Genomic DNA, 19,398 nt, shown 5'->3' with positions numbered 1-19,398 from the left:
TCCAAACTTGCTGGCATATTGGGTGTAGCACCTTAACAGCATCATCGTTTAAAATTTTAAATAGTTCAGCTGGAATATCATCACTTCCACTGGCCTTGTTATTAGCAATGCTTTCTAAGGCCCATTTGACTTCACTCTCCAAGATGTCTGGCTCAAGATCAGCAACCACACAACCTGGGGTGTACGAGACCTCCATATCTTTCTGGTATAATTCCTCTGTGTATTCTTGCCACCTCTTCTTGATGTCTTCTGCTTCTGTTAGGTCCTTACCACTTTTGTCCTTTATTATGGTAATCTTTGTACGAAATGTTCCTTTCATATCTCCAAATTTCTTGAACAGATCTCTGGCTTTCCCCATTCTATTGTTTTCCTCTATTTCTTTGCATTGCTCGTTTAAGAAGACCCTCTTGTCTCTCCTTGCTATTTTTTTGGAAATCTGCATTCAGTTTCCCGTATCTTTCCCTATCTCCCTTGCATTTTGCTTGCCTCCTCTCCTCCACTATTTGTAAGGCCTCGTTGGACAGCCATTTTGCTTTCTTGCATTTCCTTTTCCTTGGGATGGTTTTCGTTGCTGCCTCCTGTATAATGTTACGAGCCTCCATCCATAGTTCTTCAGGCACTCTGTCCACCATATCTAACTCCTTAAACCTGTTCCTCACTTCCACTGTGTATTCATAAGGGATTTGATTTAGATTGTATCTTACTGACCCAGTGGTTTTTCCTACTTTCTTCAGTTTAAGCTGGAATTTTGCTATAAGAAGCTGATGATCTGAGTTACAGTCAGCTCCAGGTCTTGTTTTCGCTGACTGTATAGAGCTTCTCCATCTTTGGCTGCAGAGAATATAATCAATCTGATTTTGATGCTGCCCATTTGGTGATATCCATGTGTAGAGTCGTCCCTTCATGGATCAATGCCTTGTCATGACGAAGGGGCTTGAATAACTCATAGAAGCTATGAGCTATGCCATGCAGGGCCACCCAAGATGGACAGGTCATAGTGGAGAGTTTTGACTAAACGTGATCCACCTGGAGAAGGAACTGGCAAGCCACTCCAGTATCCCTGCCAAGAAAACTCCATGGACAAAGACAACAGGCATATAAAAGTTATGACGCTGGAAGTTGAGCCCCTCAGGTCGGAAGGCATCCAACATGCTACTGAGGAAGAGCGGAGGACAAGTACAAGTAGATTCAGAGCTGATGAAGCGGCTGGGCCAAAGCCAAAAGGTCGCTCAGTTGCGGATATGCCTGGAAGCGAAAGGAAAGTCTGATGCTGTAAAGAAAAATATTGCATAGGAACCTGGAATGTAAGAACCATGGATAATGGTAAGCTGGATGTGGTCAAAAATGAGATGGCAAGAATAAATATCGACATCCTGGGCATCAGTGAACTAAAATGGAAGGGAATGGGCGAATTCAGTTCGGATGACTATCATATCTACTACTGTGGGCAAGAATCCCGTAGAAGAAATGGAGTGGCCCTCATAGTCAACAAAAGAGTGGCAAAAGCTGTAATGGGATGCAATCTCAAAAATGACAGAATGATCTCGATACGAATCCAAAGCAGACCTTTTAATATCACAGTAATCCATGTTTATGCACCAACTACTGGTGCTGAATAAAGTGAAATTGACCAATTCTATGAAGACTTACAACACCTTCTAGAAATGACACCAAAGAAGGATGTTCTTCTCATTACAGAAGATTGGAATGCTAAAGTAGGGAATCAAGAGATAAAAGGAACAACTGGCAAGTTTGGCCTTGGAGTTCAAAATGAAGCAGGGCAAAGGCTAATAGAGTTCTGTCAAGAGAACAGGCTGGTCATCACAAACATTCTTTTCCAACAACACAAGAGATGACTCTACACATGGATATCACCAAATGGGCATTCATACACTAGTTATTCATACACTAAATATTGGATGATAATCAAGAGGAAGGCAAAACGGACTTGCTCGCCTCTTGACTGTTAGGACTTTAAACCTAAGACGCTGGCAAATTAGCAAGGTCATGTGATTTAAGTTGTTAAGTCGTTAAGTTGTTAAGATGCTCAGTATATATAGAGTGTTTGTTTTGTTTGCTTGTGTGGAGCAGTCATGTCTGAAAGCTCTGGAGATGTTTCTGTTATCTGTCTGCAATAAAACTGTCTTCGAAAGTTGGGCTTCCGTGGGTCGTTTCTGCTGCAAAGCTGCAAGGATTTTACCGCAACAAGAATCCAGCCGCTGTGCTTAATGCTCTGCAAAGAGAACTGTTTCTGGTCTGTGCAGCGCAGCAGAAGCGTTTTACTGGACCAGTACAGGAAAACCTCTTATGGACAAATGACATTGCTTTGAACTGGGATTTAATGTGACTTCAGGACTCAGCCAGAACCATTTTTTTCAGTGTCAGGGTTTGACCCTGGGACATGTGAAGGAATGAGGAATGAGAGTTTCTTTGTGCATGGACAGAGTGCTGAACAGCTACAACCAGCCTCTGCACATCTGAGCTTAAAGGGAACGGCTTTTGGGAGAGGCATGTATAGGTGCGCTTAAACCGAAAGAGGTCGCTTTAGAAATTCAGCACCATTTCTTACATGTTCATAATAAGTAGAACTTAAAAATATATGCATCTTGATTTTAGGAAAAGGGGGTTTTAAGTGCTCAGGCTCACAATGTAAAAAAAAGAAAAAGAAAATAACACTTGCAACTGTAAGTATCTTATTTTTCCTTATTTTAATAATTTCAATGGGGGGTGTGACCAAAAAAATATGCACCGGGTACCACCTGACCTTGCTGGGTCGACAACTCTGGGAAACAGAGGGGGTGGGGGGCTGGAGGGATCTTTGCACTACAGCACTGGATATGCTTAAGACAGCCCTGGCTAAACTGGTGACTGGGAGTGGCCACTGAGACCACAAACCACCGGTCCTGAAAGACCTACATTGGCTGTGCCCCTGGGCATTATAAGTGATTTGACAGCTGTAGCGCGGCAAAAAAAAAAAGGCAAAGAAGATCAGCTGTCAGCCTTTTTGTCGCGCTACAGCTGGTTCCCCTTTGCGTTACGCTGGTCTCCGCCGGTTGCCGCTCACCGCTTGTGGCAACTGGCAGAGACCAGCAGAACACAAAGGAGAACCAGCTGTAGCGCAGAAAGAAGGCAAAGGAAGATCAGCTTCCCGCGCTGACAGCTGATCTTCCTTTGCCTTCTGGCTGCGCTACAGCTGGTTCCCCTGTTGTTGCCGCTCGCCGCCGCTTTGTCTTTCTATGGCTGCGCTTCGCAAGATGAAGCGGCGGTCATAGAAAACCTCGTTGTCTTGCGAGTCCCTCGTGCAAAGCAAAACGCTTTCGTCTTGCGGATTTTTGTTGCGCGAGGCATTCGTCTTGTGAGGTACCACTGTAAATAATAATAATAATAATAATAATAATAATAATAATAATAATAATAATATATAATTTATTATTTATACCCCGCCCATCTGGCTGGGTTTCCCCAGCCACTCTGGGCGGCTTCCAACAGAAAAATTAAATAAAACAATCAATTAAACATTAAAAGCCTCCCTAAACAGGGCTGCCTTCAGATGTCTTCTGGTAGCTGTTTTTCTCTTTGACATCTGATGTGAGGGCGTTCCACAGGGTGGGTGCCACCACCGAGAAGGCCCTCTGCCTGGTTCCCTGCAACTTGGCTTCTCGCAACGAGGGAACTGCCAGAAGGCCCTCGGTACTGGACCTCAAAGTCTGGGCAGAACCATGGGGGTGGAGACACTCCTTCAGGTATACTGGACCGAGGCAATTTAGGGCTTAAAAAGTCAGCACCAACACTTTGAATTGTGCTCGGGAACGTACTGGGAGCCAATGTAGATCTATCAAGACCAGTGTTATGTGGTCTCAGCGGCCGCTTCCACTCACCAGTTTAGCTGCCGCATTCTGGATTAGTTGTAGTTTCCGGGTCACCTTCATAGGTAGCCCCACGTAGAGCGCATTGCAGTAGTCCAAGCGGGAGATAACTAGAGCATGTACCACTCTTGCTAGACAGTCTGCAGGCAGGTAGGGTTTCAGCCTGCGTACCAGATGGAGCTGATAGACAGCTGCCCTGGACACAGAATTGACCTGTGCCTCCATGGACAGCTGTGAGTCCAAAATGACTCCCAGGCTGCGCCCCTGGTCCTTCAGGGGCACAGTTGCCCCATTCAGGACCAGGGAGTCCTCCACACCTGCCCACCTCCTGTCCCCCACAAACAGTACTTCTGTCTTGTCAGGATTCAACCTCAATCTGTTAGCCACCATCCATCCTCCAACCGCCTCCAGGCACTCACACAGGACCTTCACTGCCATCACTGGTTCTGATTTGAAAGAGAGGTAGAGCTGGGTATCATCCGCATACTGATGAACACCCAGCCCAAACCCCCTGATGATCTCTCCCAGCGGCTGCATGTAGATGTTAAAAAGCATGGGGGAGGGGACAGAGCCCTGAGGCACCCCACAAGTGAGAGCCCAGGGGTCCAAACACTCATTCCCCACCCCCACTCTCTGAACATGGCCCAGGAGGAAGGAGCGGAACCACTGTATGACAGTGCCCCCAGCTCCCAACCCCTCTAGACGGTCCAGAAGTATGTTATGGTCGATGCTGTCAAAAGCCACTGAGAGATCCAGCAGAACTAGGAAACAGCTCTCACCTTTGTCCCTAGCCCGCTGGAGATCATCAACCAGTGCTACCAAGGCAGTTTCAGTCCCATGATGAGGCCTGAATCCCGACTGGAAGGGAACCAAATGGTCCGCTTCTTCCAGGTGTGCCTGGAATTGTTCAGCATCCACTCGCTCAATCGCCTTGCCCAAGAATGGAAGATTTGAGACTGGGCGATAGTTGGCCATATTGGCCGCATCTAAAGATGGTTTTTTAAGAAGCGGTTTAATAACCGCCTCTTTCAGCGGGTCTCGGAAGGCTGCCTCACAGAGAGAAGCATTCACCAACCCGCAAAGCTTTTATAAGCCAGGATGGGCAAGGATCAAGGAGACAGGTGGCTGGTTTCACTCGTCCAAGCAGCCTGTCCACATCCTTGGAGGTAACAGATTGGAATTGATCCCACGCAACTGGACTAGACAGACCTCCAGCGCTCCCCCGCCCTGGTCCTGCTCCCACAGTGGAGTTTACCTCTTCCCGAATCTGAGCGACTTTATCTGCAAAAAAACTTTGCAAAATCATTGCAAGAGATCATGGGGCCCGTACTGGGCCCCGATGGAGCAGGTGGTTTCACTAAACTGCGAACCACCTGAAAAAGTCTCCTGCTGCTGTTTTCCGCAGATGCAATAGAGGCGTGAAGAAAGTCTTCTTCGCGGTCGCTACCACCACTTGGTAGGCTTGACATTGAGCTCTAACCCATGTCTGGTCAGCTTCAGAATGAGTTATCCGCCACCGGCGCTCTACCCATCTCAACGATTGTTTCATTGCCCTCAGATCCATGGAGAACCACGGGGCTGTCCAGGCTCCATGCAATTGTAGAGGGCGCTTCGGAGCCAAACAGTCAACAGCCCTGGTCAACTCGACATTCCAGCGGGCCACCAGGGAATCGGCTGTTGAGATTAATAGCCCGTAATTGGCTAATTATCGATAACACAGCTTTGTGAGAAAGAAAGATAGCAGAGAAATCTATCTGCCTACGAACAAATTCTTAGCTGCGTTGCAGATGTACAAAAAATACTTGCCCAGTATGCTCCGTCAAAAATGCCCAGCCTCTGTTTCTAAAAACCGCAGAAACATAACCCCCAAGTCTGAATTGGTCCCACCTCCCTGGAGAGGGGAATAGTCGTGGAGAAGTCAAGTTGCACCAGGTAGTGATCTGACCATGGCACATCTTTCGGTTCGCTTTTACTTAGTGTCAGATCACCAACATCCATACTTGATCTGTCAATATTTTCATCTTCTGCCGTTCATGTTTTTGCGCCCTGGTATCACCAGGAAGCTGTGGATCCTTGATTTTTGTGTTGCAGGCTGTGCCCTGGGCATGATATGAGATTTGAGGCTGAATTTGGGGGGCCCCCATGCAAATAGGTGAAGATTCGTGAGGATCCGTGCTTCACAACCACGTTTTTGGGCCACGGTGTCGCCAGGAAGCTGTGGATCCTTGATTTCTGTGGTGCAGGCTGTACCCCTGGGCATGATATGTGATTTGAGGGTGAATTGGGGGGGGCTCCATGCAAATAGGTGAAGATTCGCGAGGATCCGTGAGGATCCGTGCTTCAAAACCACGTTTTTGAGCCACGGTGTCGCCGGGAAGTTGTGGATCCTTGATTTTTGTGGTGCAGGCTGTACCCCTGGGCATGATATGTGATTTGAGGGTGAATTTGGGCGGGTCCCATGCAAATAGGTGAAGATTCTTGAGGATCCGTGCTTCAAAACCACGTTTTTGGGCCACGGTGTCGCCAGGACGCTGTGAATCCCTGATTTTTTGTGGTGCAGGCTGTACCCCTGGGCATGATATGTGATTTGAGGGTGAATTTGGGAGGGCTCCATGCAAATAGGTGAAGATTCGCGAGGATCCGTGAGGATACGTGCTTCAAAGCCACGTTTTTGGGCCACTGTGTCGCCAGGACGCTGTGAATCCTTGATTTTTGTGGTGCAGGCTGTACCCCTGGGCATGATATGTGATTTGAGGGTGAATTTGGGCGGGTCCCATGCAAATAGGTGAAGATTCGCAAGGATCCGTGCTTCAAAACCACGTTTTTGGGCCACGGTGTCGCCAGGACGCTGTGAATCCTTGATTTCTGTGGTGCAGGCTGTACCCCTGGGCATGATATGTGATTTGAGGGTGAATTTGGGGGGGCTCCATGCAAATAGGTGAAGATTCGCGAGGATCCGTGAGGATCCGTGCTTCAAAACCACATTTTTGGGCCACGGTGTCGCCAGGACGCTGTGAATCCTTGATTTCTGTGGTGCAGGCTGTACCCCTGGGCATGATATGTGATTTGAGGGTGAATTTGGGCGGGTCCCATGCAAATAGGTGAAGATTCGCAAGGATCCGTGCTTCAAAACCACCTTTTTGGGCCATGGTGTCGCCAGGACGCTGTGGATCCTTGATTTCTGTGGTGCAGGCTGTACCCCTGCGCATGATATGTGATTTGAGAGTGAATTTGGGCGGGTCCCATGCAAATAGGTGAAGATTCGCAAGGATCCATACTTCAAGACCACGTTTTTGGGCCACGGTGTCGCCGGGAAGTTGGGGATCCTTGATTTTTGTGGTGCAGGCTGTACCCCTGGGCATGATATGTTATTTGAGGGAGATTTGGGGGGGGCATGCAAAAAGGTGAAGATTCTTGAGGTTCCGTGCTTCAAAACCACGTTTTTGGGCCACGGTGTCGCCAGGATGCTGTGAATCCCTGATTTTTTGTGGTGCAGGCTGTACCCCTGGGCATGATATGTGATTTGAGGGTGAATTTGGGGGGGCTCCATGCAAATAGGTGAAGATTCGCGAGGATCCGTGAGGATCCGTGCTTCAAAACCACTTTTTTGGGCCACGGTGTCGCCGGGAAGTTGTGGATCCTTGATTTCTGTGGTGCAGGCTGTACCCCTGGCCATGATATTTGATTTGAGGGTGAATTTGGGCGGGTCCCATGCAAATAGGTGAAGATTCGCAAGGATCCGTGCTTCAAAACCACGTTTTTCGGCCACAGTGTCGCCAGGAAGCTGTGGATCCTTGATTTTTGAGTTGCAGGCTGTACCCCTGGGCATGATATGTTATTTGAGGGAGATTTGGGGGGGGGCATGCAAAAAGGTGAAGATTCTTGAGGATCCGTGCTTCAAAACCACGTTTTTGGGCCACGGTGTCGCCGAGAAGTTGTGGATCCTTGATTTTTGTGGTGCAGGCTGTACCCCTGGGCATGATATGTGATTTGAGGGTGAATTTGGGCGGGTCCCATGCAAATAGGTGAAGATTCGCAAGGATCCGTGCTTCAAAACCACGTTTTTGGGCCACGGTGTCGCCAGGACGCTGTGAATCCTTGATTTCTGTGGTGCAGGCTGTATGCCTGGGCATGATATGTGATTTGAGGGTGAATTTGGGGGGGCTCCATGCAAATAGGTGAAGATTCGCGAGGATCCGTGAGGATCCGTGCTTCAAAACCACGTTTTTGGGCCACGGTGTCGCCGGGAAGTTGTGGATCCTTGATTTTTGTGGTGCAGGCTGTACCCCTGGGCATGATATGTGATTTGAGGGTGAATTTGGGCGGGTCCCATGCAAATAGGTGAAGATTCGCAAGGATCCGTGCTTCAAAACCACGTTTTTGGGCCACGGTGTCACCAGGAAGCTGTGGATCCTTGATTTTTGTGGTGCAGGATATACCCCTGGACATGATATGTGATTTGAGGGTGAATTAGGGGGGGTCCCATGCAAAAAGCGTGGGGTTCCATGAGGACCCGTGCTTCAAAACCACGTTTTTGTGCTATTGAGACCACACGAAACAGTGGGTGCGTGATTTTTTTGGTGGTGCCTATAGACTAAGATGTGGTCTAGAGTATCATGGTGGTTTTATTTTGTTTCTATATAAAAATCATATGAATTCATGAGGATCCGTGCCTCGGAACCACGTTTTTGTGGTGCTGCAGGGCAGCAAAGTTTTGGATCCACGTTTTTTATAGTCCAGTCGGTAGTCGTGGCTTCCAGATGTGATATGACACTGGATTTGTTGGAGTTGTTTTTAAAAAAGTGGAGGATCCATGAGGATCCGTGTAGATCCGCGTTTTACCTTCTTCCGTCTTTTCATTCTTGTTACATTGGTATAAAACCTAGTAAAATATTATATATATATATGTTTTCACACAACATATATATACAGCTTGATTGTGTAAAACAAAGAAACAAACCTGTATCATACAAAATTTATAAAATAGAAGTCTTTTTCAAATCGCCCGCGCAGCCGCGCAGCCGCGCAGCCGCGCAGCCTTTTTCAAAGCGCCCGCGCAGGCAAATTTAGCTGAAACCCTTCGGTTGTGCTGGGTTTAAGCTAAACTTGGCTGCGATGGCGATTTGAGAAACACAATTTCGTATTCTAAACAGGTTAACAAACTGGCAGGATTTTAAGAAGACTTGTAATTTTATGGGCACTATAGAAAAACTGAAGGAAAAATAAGTTTGGAGTAATAATTCTATTCGGTAGGGGAAAAAATTATGTTTTAGGGTTTTTTTTCCGTTACTGTGTGTTTTCATTCTTGTTACATTTGTATAAAACCTTGTAAAATATTATATAAATGTGAAGGAGAAACATAATTGCAAATAACTGCATCGGCTTGCTCTCTGGATGTTTTGAACTACGTTTCGTAATCGAAACCTCCAGAGGTCTAGCAACTTGGTGTGCGCTCCCGTGTGAGGAGGGATTTCCTCCCGGGAAAAGCGCGGGGGGGGGTTGGCTCTGTTCCAATTGATGTTTAGATGGATCGATCCGACCAATAAAAATCAAATAGAGATATGGGGGGGGGGTAGAGGGAATTGGGGGGTCCAGAGTGTGGCTGGACAGAGAGGGGAGTTTTCTGAAAACTTTTGCCGGCAACCAGAAACTCTTCAATCTCTCCCCACCCCCGCCAAAAACGGATATTTTGGAGGTTGGGGGGTCAGGGTCGGACTGCATTGCAAGAAGGCACCTCTGGGTGTATCCAAAAAAAGCTGTAAAAATGTGTGTTTGGAAAGCGGGGAGGTTTTGCGTTTGCGTGATGCGAAAGCCCTGGAAAAAATATTGCACGGAATCATGGGCGTAGCCAGGATTTTTGTTGCGGGTGGGGTGGGGTGGGGAGATCCTCACTTTGCTACACATTTTTATTTATTTTTATTGATTGGAGCGGGCAGCTGTCCTCCCCCGCTGCGCCCATGCATGGAATAGCAGCACATCTGGGGTTGAAAAGTAAATGCTTAGGGAAACCTCGATGTAACTACTGTACAGTCCTTCGGTCTCTCTCGCTCATGCGCGCCACCTACTGGTAGGCTCTGTTTCGCGCTCTTTGAAATCTTAAGATGTTCTGCCCTTGAACGTTAAGGTGCCCCATTTGCATACCGTTGGGAGCGAAGGGAAGCTCTCTCTCCCTCTCCCCACCGCTGGCTTTAGAGCTATTTTATAGTCAACTCCCCCTCACAGTTGATCAAAGGCATGGGTCCTTCTCATATTGTGTTGCTATCCTGACTTTTAAACATGCTAGTGTCCATTTTTATTACTCCAGTTTGTATCCAACTGGTTAATAGGTTACTTAATTTCAGCAGGTCTACCCCTAGTAAACCTGCTGAAATTAAGAAACCTATGAACTTCTGTAGGGCCTACTCTGAGTAGGAGTAGCATTGGACACACCATATTTTTTACGCTAGTTGTAAATTGCTTTAGCAGAGTTTTTCATTGTGTAATTGAAGGTTATATATGTGTGTGTATGTGTACATATGTATGTATGTATATGTGTGTGTATTTATATATGTGTGTGTGTGGACGCGCACACACACACAACATACCTATATACACAACTTGATTGTGTAAAACAAACAAACCTCTAAGTGTCTTATAAAATTTATAAAATAAAACGTAAACATGACTGCTTAAAAAATATTTAAAAGCAAATATTTGAAAACATTCAGAAGATTAAAAATCCAGGGCAGTTAAGTAAGAGAGGAAACATTTCTACATGTCTGGATAGGCTTGCCTAAATAAAAATGTTTTAAGTAGGTGCTTAAAAGAGTGCAGTAAAGATGCCTGCTTGATGTCAATAGGCAGGCAGTTCCAAAGTTTAGAGGTTGCCACACACTGCATCAATTTAGCCTCTCTTTTTGATCACCCCATTTAAATTGTTCTATGTATATTTTTGGGAGGGGCCATTGGTCAGTCTCACCCAGGGCTGCAGTTGTCTGGGGTTGCAGGGGGTGAGTGGGTGGTAGCAGGGTCCCTAAGACAGCATCCTAGGAACCCCAGCACCCCAAAAGTGACTTCTGCCTCACCACTGCAAAATGCTGGTGCTATTTGCCTTCTTAATAGCCAAATACATTAGGTGCTTCTACGCAGCTTCAGGCAGCTTTGCAATGATCATCACTGAGGGAAATGCAAAACATGCTCTGGAGCTTCATTAACTACAAACCCTGAAATTTGGGGGCCCCTCCAAACTGGTGCCAAAGTTTTGCAATCCTGACTTGCCCCTCGGTCATAGTAATACATCAAACTGGGATCCCTAGAACAGGCATAGGCAAACTCAGCCCTCCAGATGTTTTGGGACTCCGATTCCCATCATCCCTGACCACTGGTTCTGCTAGCTAGGGATCACGGGAGTTGTAGACCAAAAACATCTGGAGGACCGAGTTTGCCTATGCCTGCCCTAGAATTTGCAATTGAATAGTTTCAAGTATGGAGTTGCTGTACTGTATTTTGAAAGTCCTTTTCATTGATATTTTTCTAACAGATAAAAGCCTTCTGTCATCTAACTAACACAGGCATCTGGGAGGGGCTTCACACATTTGCCAGAATGACATAGTCCCCTGTGTGACCCATGTTTTATGTGTCAATGGCCTTTCAGGTGATCTCCTGGACATGGGGAACGTGCCTGTCTTATATTTTTGCACGTGCTTCAACCCATGTCTGGAACTCCAAGCATTGATTAAACTTCTGTTCCAACAAACGCTGGGCACAGGAATTCATGGGAGCCAAACGCATAACAAAATGTTCAATGCATACAAGGTTATCCATACAAATTACTGAGAGGCAGTACTGCTGAGAGGCCCGTATCCTTTGGGATGCTTATTCTAAATGAAGTATAAATATAAATAAAAACTTTTGAATATTTCACAGGGACAATAAGCACTTGCTGAAAGCTATAGGGGTGGGGTTGTCTCTCACAGTCATCATGAATAAGCAGCAAAAAAGAGACTTTGGGGATTTAAAAAAACAGGGTTTTTTATGTCATAAACCAGGGGTGTCAAACTCAAATTCATCGGGGGCCGCATCAGCAGTTTGGTCACCCTCAAAGGGCCGGTTGTGTCTGTAGGACTATGTGTCCACTCTTTATTATCATAAATTATTGTCACTGCATTCAATTATTACTGTTTTTTGTAATAATGTAAGCTCATTCCCGCCCCCACGCGGATCACATTCCTGCGTCGTGGCGCGTGTGTGGGAGGGGATGTAAACGAGGGAAATTTGAACAAAAGGTGGGGATTGACGGCTTCCGGGGCGGGGGGGCTCAACTAAACCTTCGGCAGGAAGGAGAAAGCCACTGCTGGGATTAAAAACCTGCAGATGGAAAGAGGGCTTCCCTCTCCCGCCCTGCGCACACCCAAACCCCGCTAGGCAGGATGCCACACGCTGCAACCCACCCCATGCTTTGGAGAGGGGCAGGAACATGTGGTGCAGCGCCAACTCCCTGCTTTGCTTTTGCATCCTCCCTCCTCAGTGCCAGAGTCCCTTCCCCTCGCTGAGGGAGGGAGGGCAGCGGATTTCCTGAGGAGGAAGGCGGCGGCAGCAGCCCCAGCGGACGTGCATCTTCGCCTCAGAGCTGCTCTTCCCCCCACCTGCGCTGTTGTCCCCCCCCCAAAAAAATCCCCCTCCCACCTACTCAAACCGCGAGGCGACTCCATCTGGAGCCCTACATCACGAGGGGCTGAGAGGAGGCGGCGGCAGAGCGGGAAGAGCAGGAACCCGTGCCGTCGCCATCTCCTCCCTCCCGGCCGCCCCCCGGGGAGCAGCTCTGCCGGAACTGAGAAGCCAAAGGGCGGCTCGGGGGTGGGGGGCAGAGCAAAAGCCAGGCACCCTCCCGAGTGTCTATGAGGAGAAAACGGGGGAAGAGAAACCCGGCTCCATCAAGAGAGCGACTGTTGCGCTTGCCTACTTCCCCCTCAGGCTCACTCCGCGTCCCTTTCGCCCGCTCGCTCGCCCACCTCCCGGATGCAGCCGAGGAGAGGAAGGGAAGCGGCGGGCGGCGGCTCCCCAGTGCCGCCTCACTCGCTCTTGGAGACAACAGCAAAGCCCGCCCAAAAAAGCTCTGCTCCGTCCCGGCACCAACTTTGCCGGCGGCGCCTGTAGGGCTTTCCTACCTCCTCGGCGGGCTTCCTCCTCCTGCCCCTGCATCTCACTTCCCCGTCTGGCCGCTGTGCCACCGCCTCCCTCAGCCTCATTCGAAATTGAAATTCCCTGGCCAAGGCCACCAGCGCGGCTCCAGCGCCCCGGCCTCCGCCTGCAGCCCCGCCCCCGGTTTTGACCCTCGGCCAATCGCAGGCTCCAGAACTACTGTCAGCGGTTAACGGCGGCGGCTACGCGGGCCACATGACGAGGTCTGGCGGGCCGGATTAGGCCCCCGGGCCTTGTGTTTGACACCCGTGTCATAAACCTTTATGAGCCAGTGCCTGCTTCATATTTATATGTCTCTGTGTGAATATATATACATTATAGTTTGAAAAGCTGATTTCGCAACTGACATTTATAAACAGATTCTGACTTGGGAAATAAGGAGCCTCCGACAATTTTATCCTTGGATGAACAGTGCACATTAAAGCTCATACAAATTCCCTTCCCTTAAATTTCAATGGGTGCTTCTATTGAAAAGCAGTGATTGATTTATTCTTCTTCTCTTTCTCCCTGCCCGCGCCCCCCCCCCCCAAAAAAATTAGACTCGGCTGGATTGATTCACAGTGACTGCCTCTTACGCAATGGGCAACCTGCAGAATAAGATGGAGAGGACAATCGAAAGGAACTGCTTGGGACCACAGTTCAGCATACAAGAGGCATGGAGCGGTTCCCAAAACCCTACTGAAGAATCTCCACTGGAGTCTTCCCAAGAGGATCTTTCTGAGTCGGAGGATGAGAATTTCATTCTGGCACTGGAGAGCAGTGTGGAGGAAGAGAAGGAACCTTCCGGTTCCGACACGCTGAACTTGCCACTTCCAGCACAAGCCGAAGCCCATCGTGGCCAAGTTCCCCTGAGCAGCACCCCAAGCGTGTTCCTAGAGCTGCATAGAAGCAGACGCCCCCTAAGACAGTCCTCCTCCACATCCCTTGAGCCAGAGGACGCCACCGCTATGGAGCCACCAGCCAAAAGGCAGAGGATCTCTTCCATGTGGAGATACTTCGCGACAATAAGCAAATTTGTGGTCCAGTGCCATCTCTGCCATGGGGCGGTTCGCCTCGGGAGGCCTGACGGTTGCCAGCTGGTGGGAACCACTGCAATGCACAGTCACATGATGAGAAAGCACAGAGATGTCCTTGACAAGGCGTCAGGAAGTGGCAAGACTGCATCTTCCAGGCCTCGCACCCGGTCTGTCTCAGGCACTTTGGGATTGACGCCCGCTCTTAACAAGGCAGCAGGAAGTGGCAAGAGGACACCCTGCCGGCCTCGCACTCGGTCCATGTCAGGCACTTTTAGATTGCAATCCACTTCACTGGCTTGTGTAGCATGCCAGCCAATGGAATTCCTTTTGCTAGAGAGCACCAGCAGTCAAAATTTTGAGTCAAGGGATGGCAACACCATGCTGGTACAGGAGGACCGTGCAGAGGAAAGGGCACTACCAGTACTCAAGGAAGGAGGAGCCTCTGGCTTCAAAAGGCCCCACTCCCTAGTCGTCAACTCCTCCACCTGCTCTGGATCCTTTGAGCCAAAGGTTGCCACCAACATGGAGCCACCAGCCCATCATGGGAAAACGTCCTTTGTGCGGAAGCTCTTCACCAAGGATGCCAATAGCAAATCTGTGGTCCGTCGCAATCTGTGCCATCAAACTGTTAGTCTTGGGAAGCCCTGCGGTTGCCAGAAGGTGGGAACCACCACCGCAATGCACAGTCACCTCATGAAATGCCACAAAGATGTGGCTGACGAGGCCAAAAGAAGCAGCAATACGACACACTCCTTCCCTCCTAGGCAGAAAAGAAAGGCAAATGACAGTCCCTGTGGAGGAAAGATGGAAGAGCAAGACTCTGTGGCAACTGACACAGGGGGAAAAGCAAGGGTAGCTCCTCACACCGTCCAGGTGAGGGGCAGTGTGACATCCTCAAACAGAACCGCACAGGAGATCCTGGGTGAGGAGGACGTCCTCAGCTCAGACGCTCGGTGCCAACGTTTCAGGCATTTCCGCTACCAGGAGGCCGAGGGACCCCGAGAGGTTTGCAGCCAACTCCACCGCCTTTGCCAACAGTGGCTGGAGCCGAAGAGGCACACCAAGGCTCAGATGCTGGACCTGGTGATCCTGGAGCAGTTCCTGGCTGTCCTCCCCCCGGAGATAGAGAGCTGGGTCAGGGAATGTGGAGTGGAGACCACTTCCCAGGCAGTGGCCCTGGCCGAAGGTTTTCTCATGAGCCAAGCGGAAGACCAGAAGGAGGCTGAGGTGAGAGACTATTTTGCTCTGGTAATTCCAAGGCCCCAATCCTTTAGTTGTATTTGGATTCACTGATCAATCTTCCAGCTGATAAATTACCAGATCCTCTCAGGTGCTAGGATCAGCAGATGGGGGGCCCTCTTGGTAGTTCCTCCACCCTCAGAGGTTTGGTGGGAGGCAGAAGGCCTTCTCTGTGGTGGCCCCTAAGCTGTGGCACTCCTTCCCCATAGAGGTACATCTGGTTACCTGCACTATACAGCTTCCAGTGAATGCTGGTGATGCTCATTTTTTACCCTGGCTTTTGAGGTGTATGCTTTTGGGACTCACCTTACTTTTATGAATCCAAGTTTTGAATTGTTTTTAGTATTGTGTATTAATGCCGCAACCTACCCTGGGACCTTAGAGTGAAAGGGAGGGTAAATAATAATAATTATTATTAATTATTAATATTGGCCCAAATATGACGTACATTGAAAAGTTAAGGTGGGGGGGAAGACAATACCCGAATATAAGCCGCTCCCTTCCTCACTTTCTACCTTCCTGGCCTTGGGGGAGAAGACGGCAGACTACGTTTGGGACAGGCACTGCAATGCCATGCTCCTGGCTGCATACCCGATACTTTCTTGTAAGGTGGCGAATATAAGTTGCACTTTAACTTTTCAAGATCACATTTGGGGGGGAGTGTGGCTTATATACGGGCCAATACGGGAATAGTAACTTAATACTTGAACATTTACTCATCTTCTGTTATTTAATGGCACCCCTGGCCTTTGCCTGACCTGTTTCCTGTCTCTCTCCCCCCCCCCCACTTCCTTGCATGGGCTCCTATCTCAGGTGCAGGAGATGTCATCCAAAGCAACCTCACATTTCATGAAGGCAGAGAACATCCTGCAGGATGCCACCGAGAGGCCACTGTTCAGGGAGATCAAGCAGGAGGCTGACATGGGCACCACCTCTCTGGGTGAGGACCATAAAGGAGCAGGTTTCAGCATAGTCTCTCCTTCTCTTGAATATGCCTGGATCCTGTGGGTTGCGTTAATGTTTCCTCTCAGGAATCCTTGTTGGGTGGAGACATCTCTCTTTGTAGTCCACCTTATTTAAAGATAAGATTTTTTTCATTGAGTTCAGACTGCATAGGAATACAAACCATAATTTTCAATACTGTATATATATGCATGCAGAGAAAGATTAGGGACAAAGAAAGCTGCCTTATTCTGAATGAAACCAACCACACTCACTAGTAGTGACTCTCCAGGGATTCAGGCAAGGAGTCTTATTTATCCTAGAGATGCTGGGGGGATGCTTTTCCACCAAGTTATGGCCTCTCCCCCTCATGGATTTCCACTCAGGTGGCCTCCCTATTGATATTATTAATTCTGCGCACGTGGAAGCTGCTGGATGAACAAAACTCACCCTTGTATTGAACTAAAAATTATCCAGTCCAAAAATGTAGTTCAGAAGCTTTGCTCACAGAACATAACTTCAAACAACTTAAAGAACAGAAGTTGCATTTACTTAGCGTCATAACTCTTACACTGCTCATAGCATAAAGCATAATAACTTATTTCACAAATACTGTGTATTCCAAGTTAAAATCAGAGCTCTGTCTCTTCTCCATTGCAGCCTCTTTTAGCCTCAGGCTATATTGCTGGAGATGGAGAATAACACACCCATTCTCTTCAGCAGCTTAGAACAAAGAGACACCACACCCAACATGGATGCCTACTAGATTAGCATTTGGGCTAAATCACAGGGCCTAAAATGCCTCCCCGTTTTCTTCGTCTTCCCAATAGGATGTCAAACAACATTTGGAGACAGCGAGATGACCCCAGAGGTTCCTTCTAGACCTCCTCCTCTTTGTGCCGGACTGGGAATGGCTTCTGCCCAATTGGAACAGGTACGGGGTGGGTGGAATCATTGGGGAAATGGGCAGGGGACCACCCGGGTTCCTTTTTCAGACCCCGCAAGAGGTGTGGGATTTGATGGGACATCCCTCTTTCAGGTTCCCGTGTCCCTTGAAGAGGTGGCAGTTCGTTTCAAAGAGAACGAATGGGCTTTGCTGGATCCGGGCCAGAGAGTGCTGCACAAAGAAGTCATGGAGGAGAATTATGCGAATCTGGTATCTTTAGGTAAGGCTTCTTCTTGCTTTTGCCTGATAGATCCCGAGAGGAGGAATAGTTGCTGCTCTTTGTATGCGGCAGTGCATTGTGGGAAACGTCACAGCGTGAGACAGTAGCTAACAGGGCCTTTAGTGTGGCAGGCTCCACCCTGCAGAACTCCCTGTATGTGGAGGTTCGGCAGGAGCCATCCCTGCCTTCTTTCAGATGTCTCTTAAAAACTGTACATTTTAGTCACATCTTTACAATATGGATTCCCCCCCCCTTCAGCCAGCTAGTATCTGTTGCTGTTATACTGATGTTTGTAAACACGTTTTACAGATATTTATTTATTTTTTATTATTTTAAAGTTTATTTATACTTTTCAAATTTATACATTTCTCTAATTTCACAATCATTTTAACATTTCAACGTTTGACTCCCTTCCCCATCTTTCTGCGGTTCCTTAAATTATTTTTTTATATCTTCTGCATATTGTATGAAACTGCAGGTTATTACAGTAACCCTGCTGGTGTTTTTATCTGTTAGCAATTAATCTGTAAATATTCAATAAGGCGTTTCCATTCTTTTAGAAAAAGTTTATCTTTATTTCTTAAATAAATAAATTTATCATAAATAAATTTCAATACAATTTAGGTAGTTCTGGCCCTGTAACTCCCAAAAGAAAAGCTTCTGGTTTTGTTTTTTATACAAAGGTTATTTTGAACATCCTTTTCAATTCATTATATATCATATCCCAGTAAGCTTACTGGCTTACCATTTTACAGATATTTATTCTGATTTAATTGAATTTATGCCACAAGCCTCCTTGATATATGCTATGAAAGTGCAGGTCAAAAGGAATCAAATAAGCTCTGGCCCCATCCATGTTGTACTTTTAAGGCAGAATTATACCATTAACCAGGCCCTATGCCTATTAAATAATCTATGACTTGCAAAAGTGTGGGGAGCAGGACTATTATTATGATCATAATTAGGTGTCTGTCAGTATGCTCTTTTTGTCATTGATGCTGTGCAATGTGTTTTAATGTTGTACTCCACCCTGATAAAGGGGAGTATATAAATTGAATAAATAACAATATCTTATTTCTCTCAAAAAAAGGATTACCAATTTCCAGATGTGGCATCACATTGCAGAAAGAATGGGAAAATGAATTCATTGAGGACTCTGAAGAACAAGAGACATTAGCAGGTAGGTGCTTAATTGAGATGGGACTCCCTGCATTTTTGGCCTAGCAAGTTATGTAGATACCTGGCAGACATTTTTATTTCTGTGAGACCAGACTCCCATGCCCTCCTTAATTAAGCTGGTGGGCACCAGAGGGAGGCAGGACCTTTTTAGTGGTGTCTACTGCGCTCTGGAATTCACTTCTGAAAGAAACAGCAGGGGCTCCCCTCAGTTTAAAAAAATATTTATAAAAACATACCTGTTTTCTCTTACCTGTAACTGAATGCTGAAGACGTAGCTCTCTACCCTGGCCTTGAGACCTGAGACGTGTTGTGAGAGCCCATCCCTTTCCCGGGACTGTAAAATTTTCTAAAATCCTTTTTAAAATTACGAATTTTATATTGTTGTAAACCACCCCAGGACCTGCTGACGGAGGGAGGATTTACTACTGCTAATAATTTATGCTACTTGTTTCACACACAAAAATATTTGGTGCTTGGTTATAGAAAAACCTCAAAGCAAGGCACATGTTGTATCATCAAACTACAGTTTTCCCCTGCAGGATTTGGGTTGTGCTTCGCCCAGTTAAAACAGAAATTCAAAAGATTAAAAATAGTAATAAACTACAAGCACATCAGTATTCTAGATATCTGGGTAGACTTGTCTGAGCAAAAATGTTTTAAGCAGGTGCCAAAAAGGGTGAAGGCACTTGTCTCATATCAATATGCAGTGAGTTCCAAAGTATAGAGACTTCCATACTAAAATATCAATTTCCTACAACTGCGGAACATATATAATGTGGCGTGTGTAACAGTTGTTGTTGTTGTTTAGTC

At 47.3% G+C, this 19,398-nt stretch overlaps 1 protein-coding gene across 1 annotated transcript; it reads left to right on the top strand.

The window, feature by feature from the left end:
* Positions 1–13,607: 13,607 nt before the first annotated feature.
* LOC132591805 (uncharacterized) lies at positions 13,608–15,549 on the top strand. Its single transcript, XM_060272244.1, has 2 exons — positions 13,608–15,289; positions 15,511–15,549. Exons 1-2 carry the CDS (start codon positions 13,625–13,627, stop codon positions 15,547–15,549), a joined length of 1,704 nt encoding a protein of 567 aa, XP_060128227.1. The 5' UTR covers positions 13,608–13,624.
* The last annotated feature ends 3,849 nt before the right edge of the window (positions 15,550–19,398 follow it).

The sequence above is a fragment of the Zootoca vivipara genome, chromosome 2, assembly GCF_963506605.1.
Source record: "Zootoca vivipara chromosome 2, rZooViv1.1, whole genome shotgun sequence".
Classification (NCBI taxonomy): domain Eukaryota; kingdom Metazoa; phylum Chordata; class Lepidosauria; order Squamata; family Lacertidae; genus Zootoca; species Zootoca vivipara.
The sequence above is the reverse complement of the archived record's forward strand: the minus strand, read 5'-3'. Positions and strand labels throughout refer to the sequence as shown.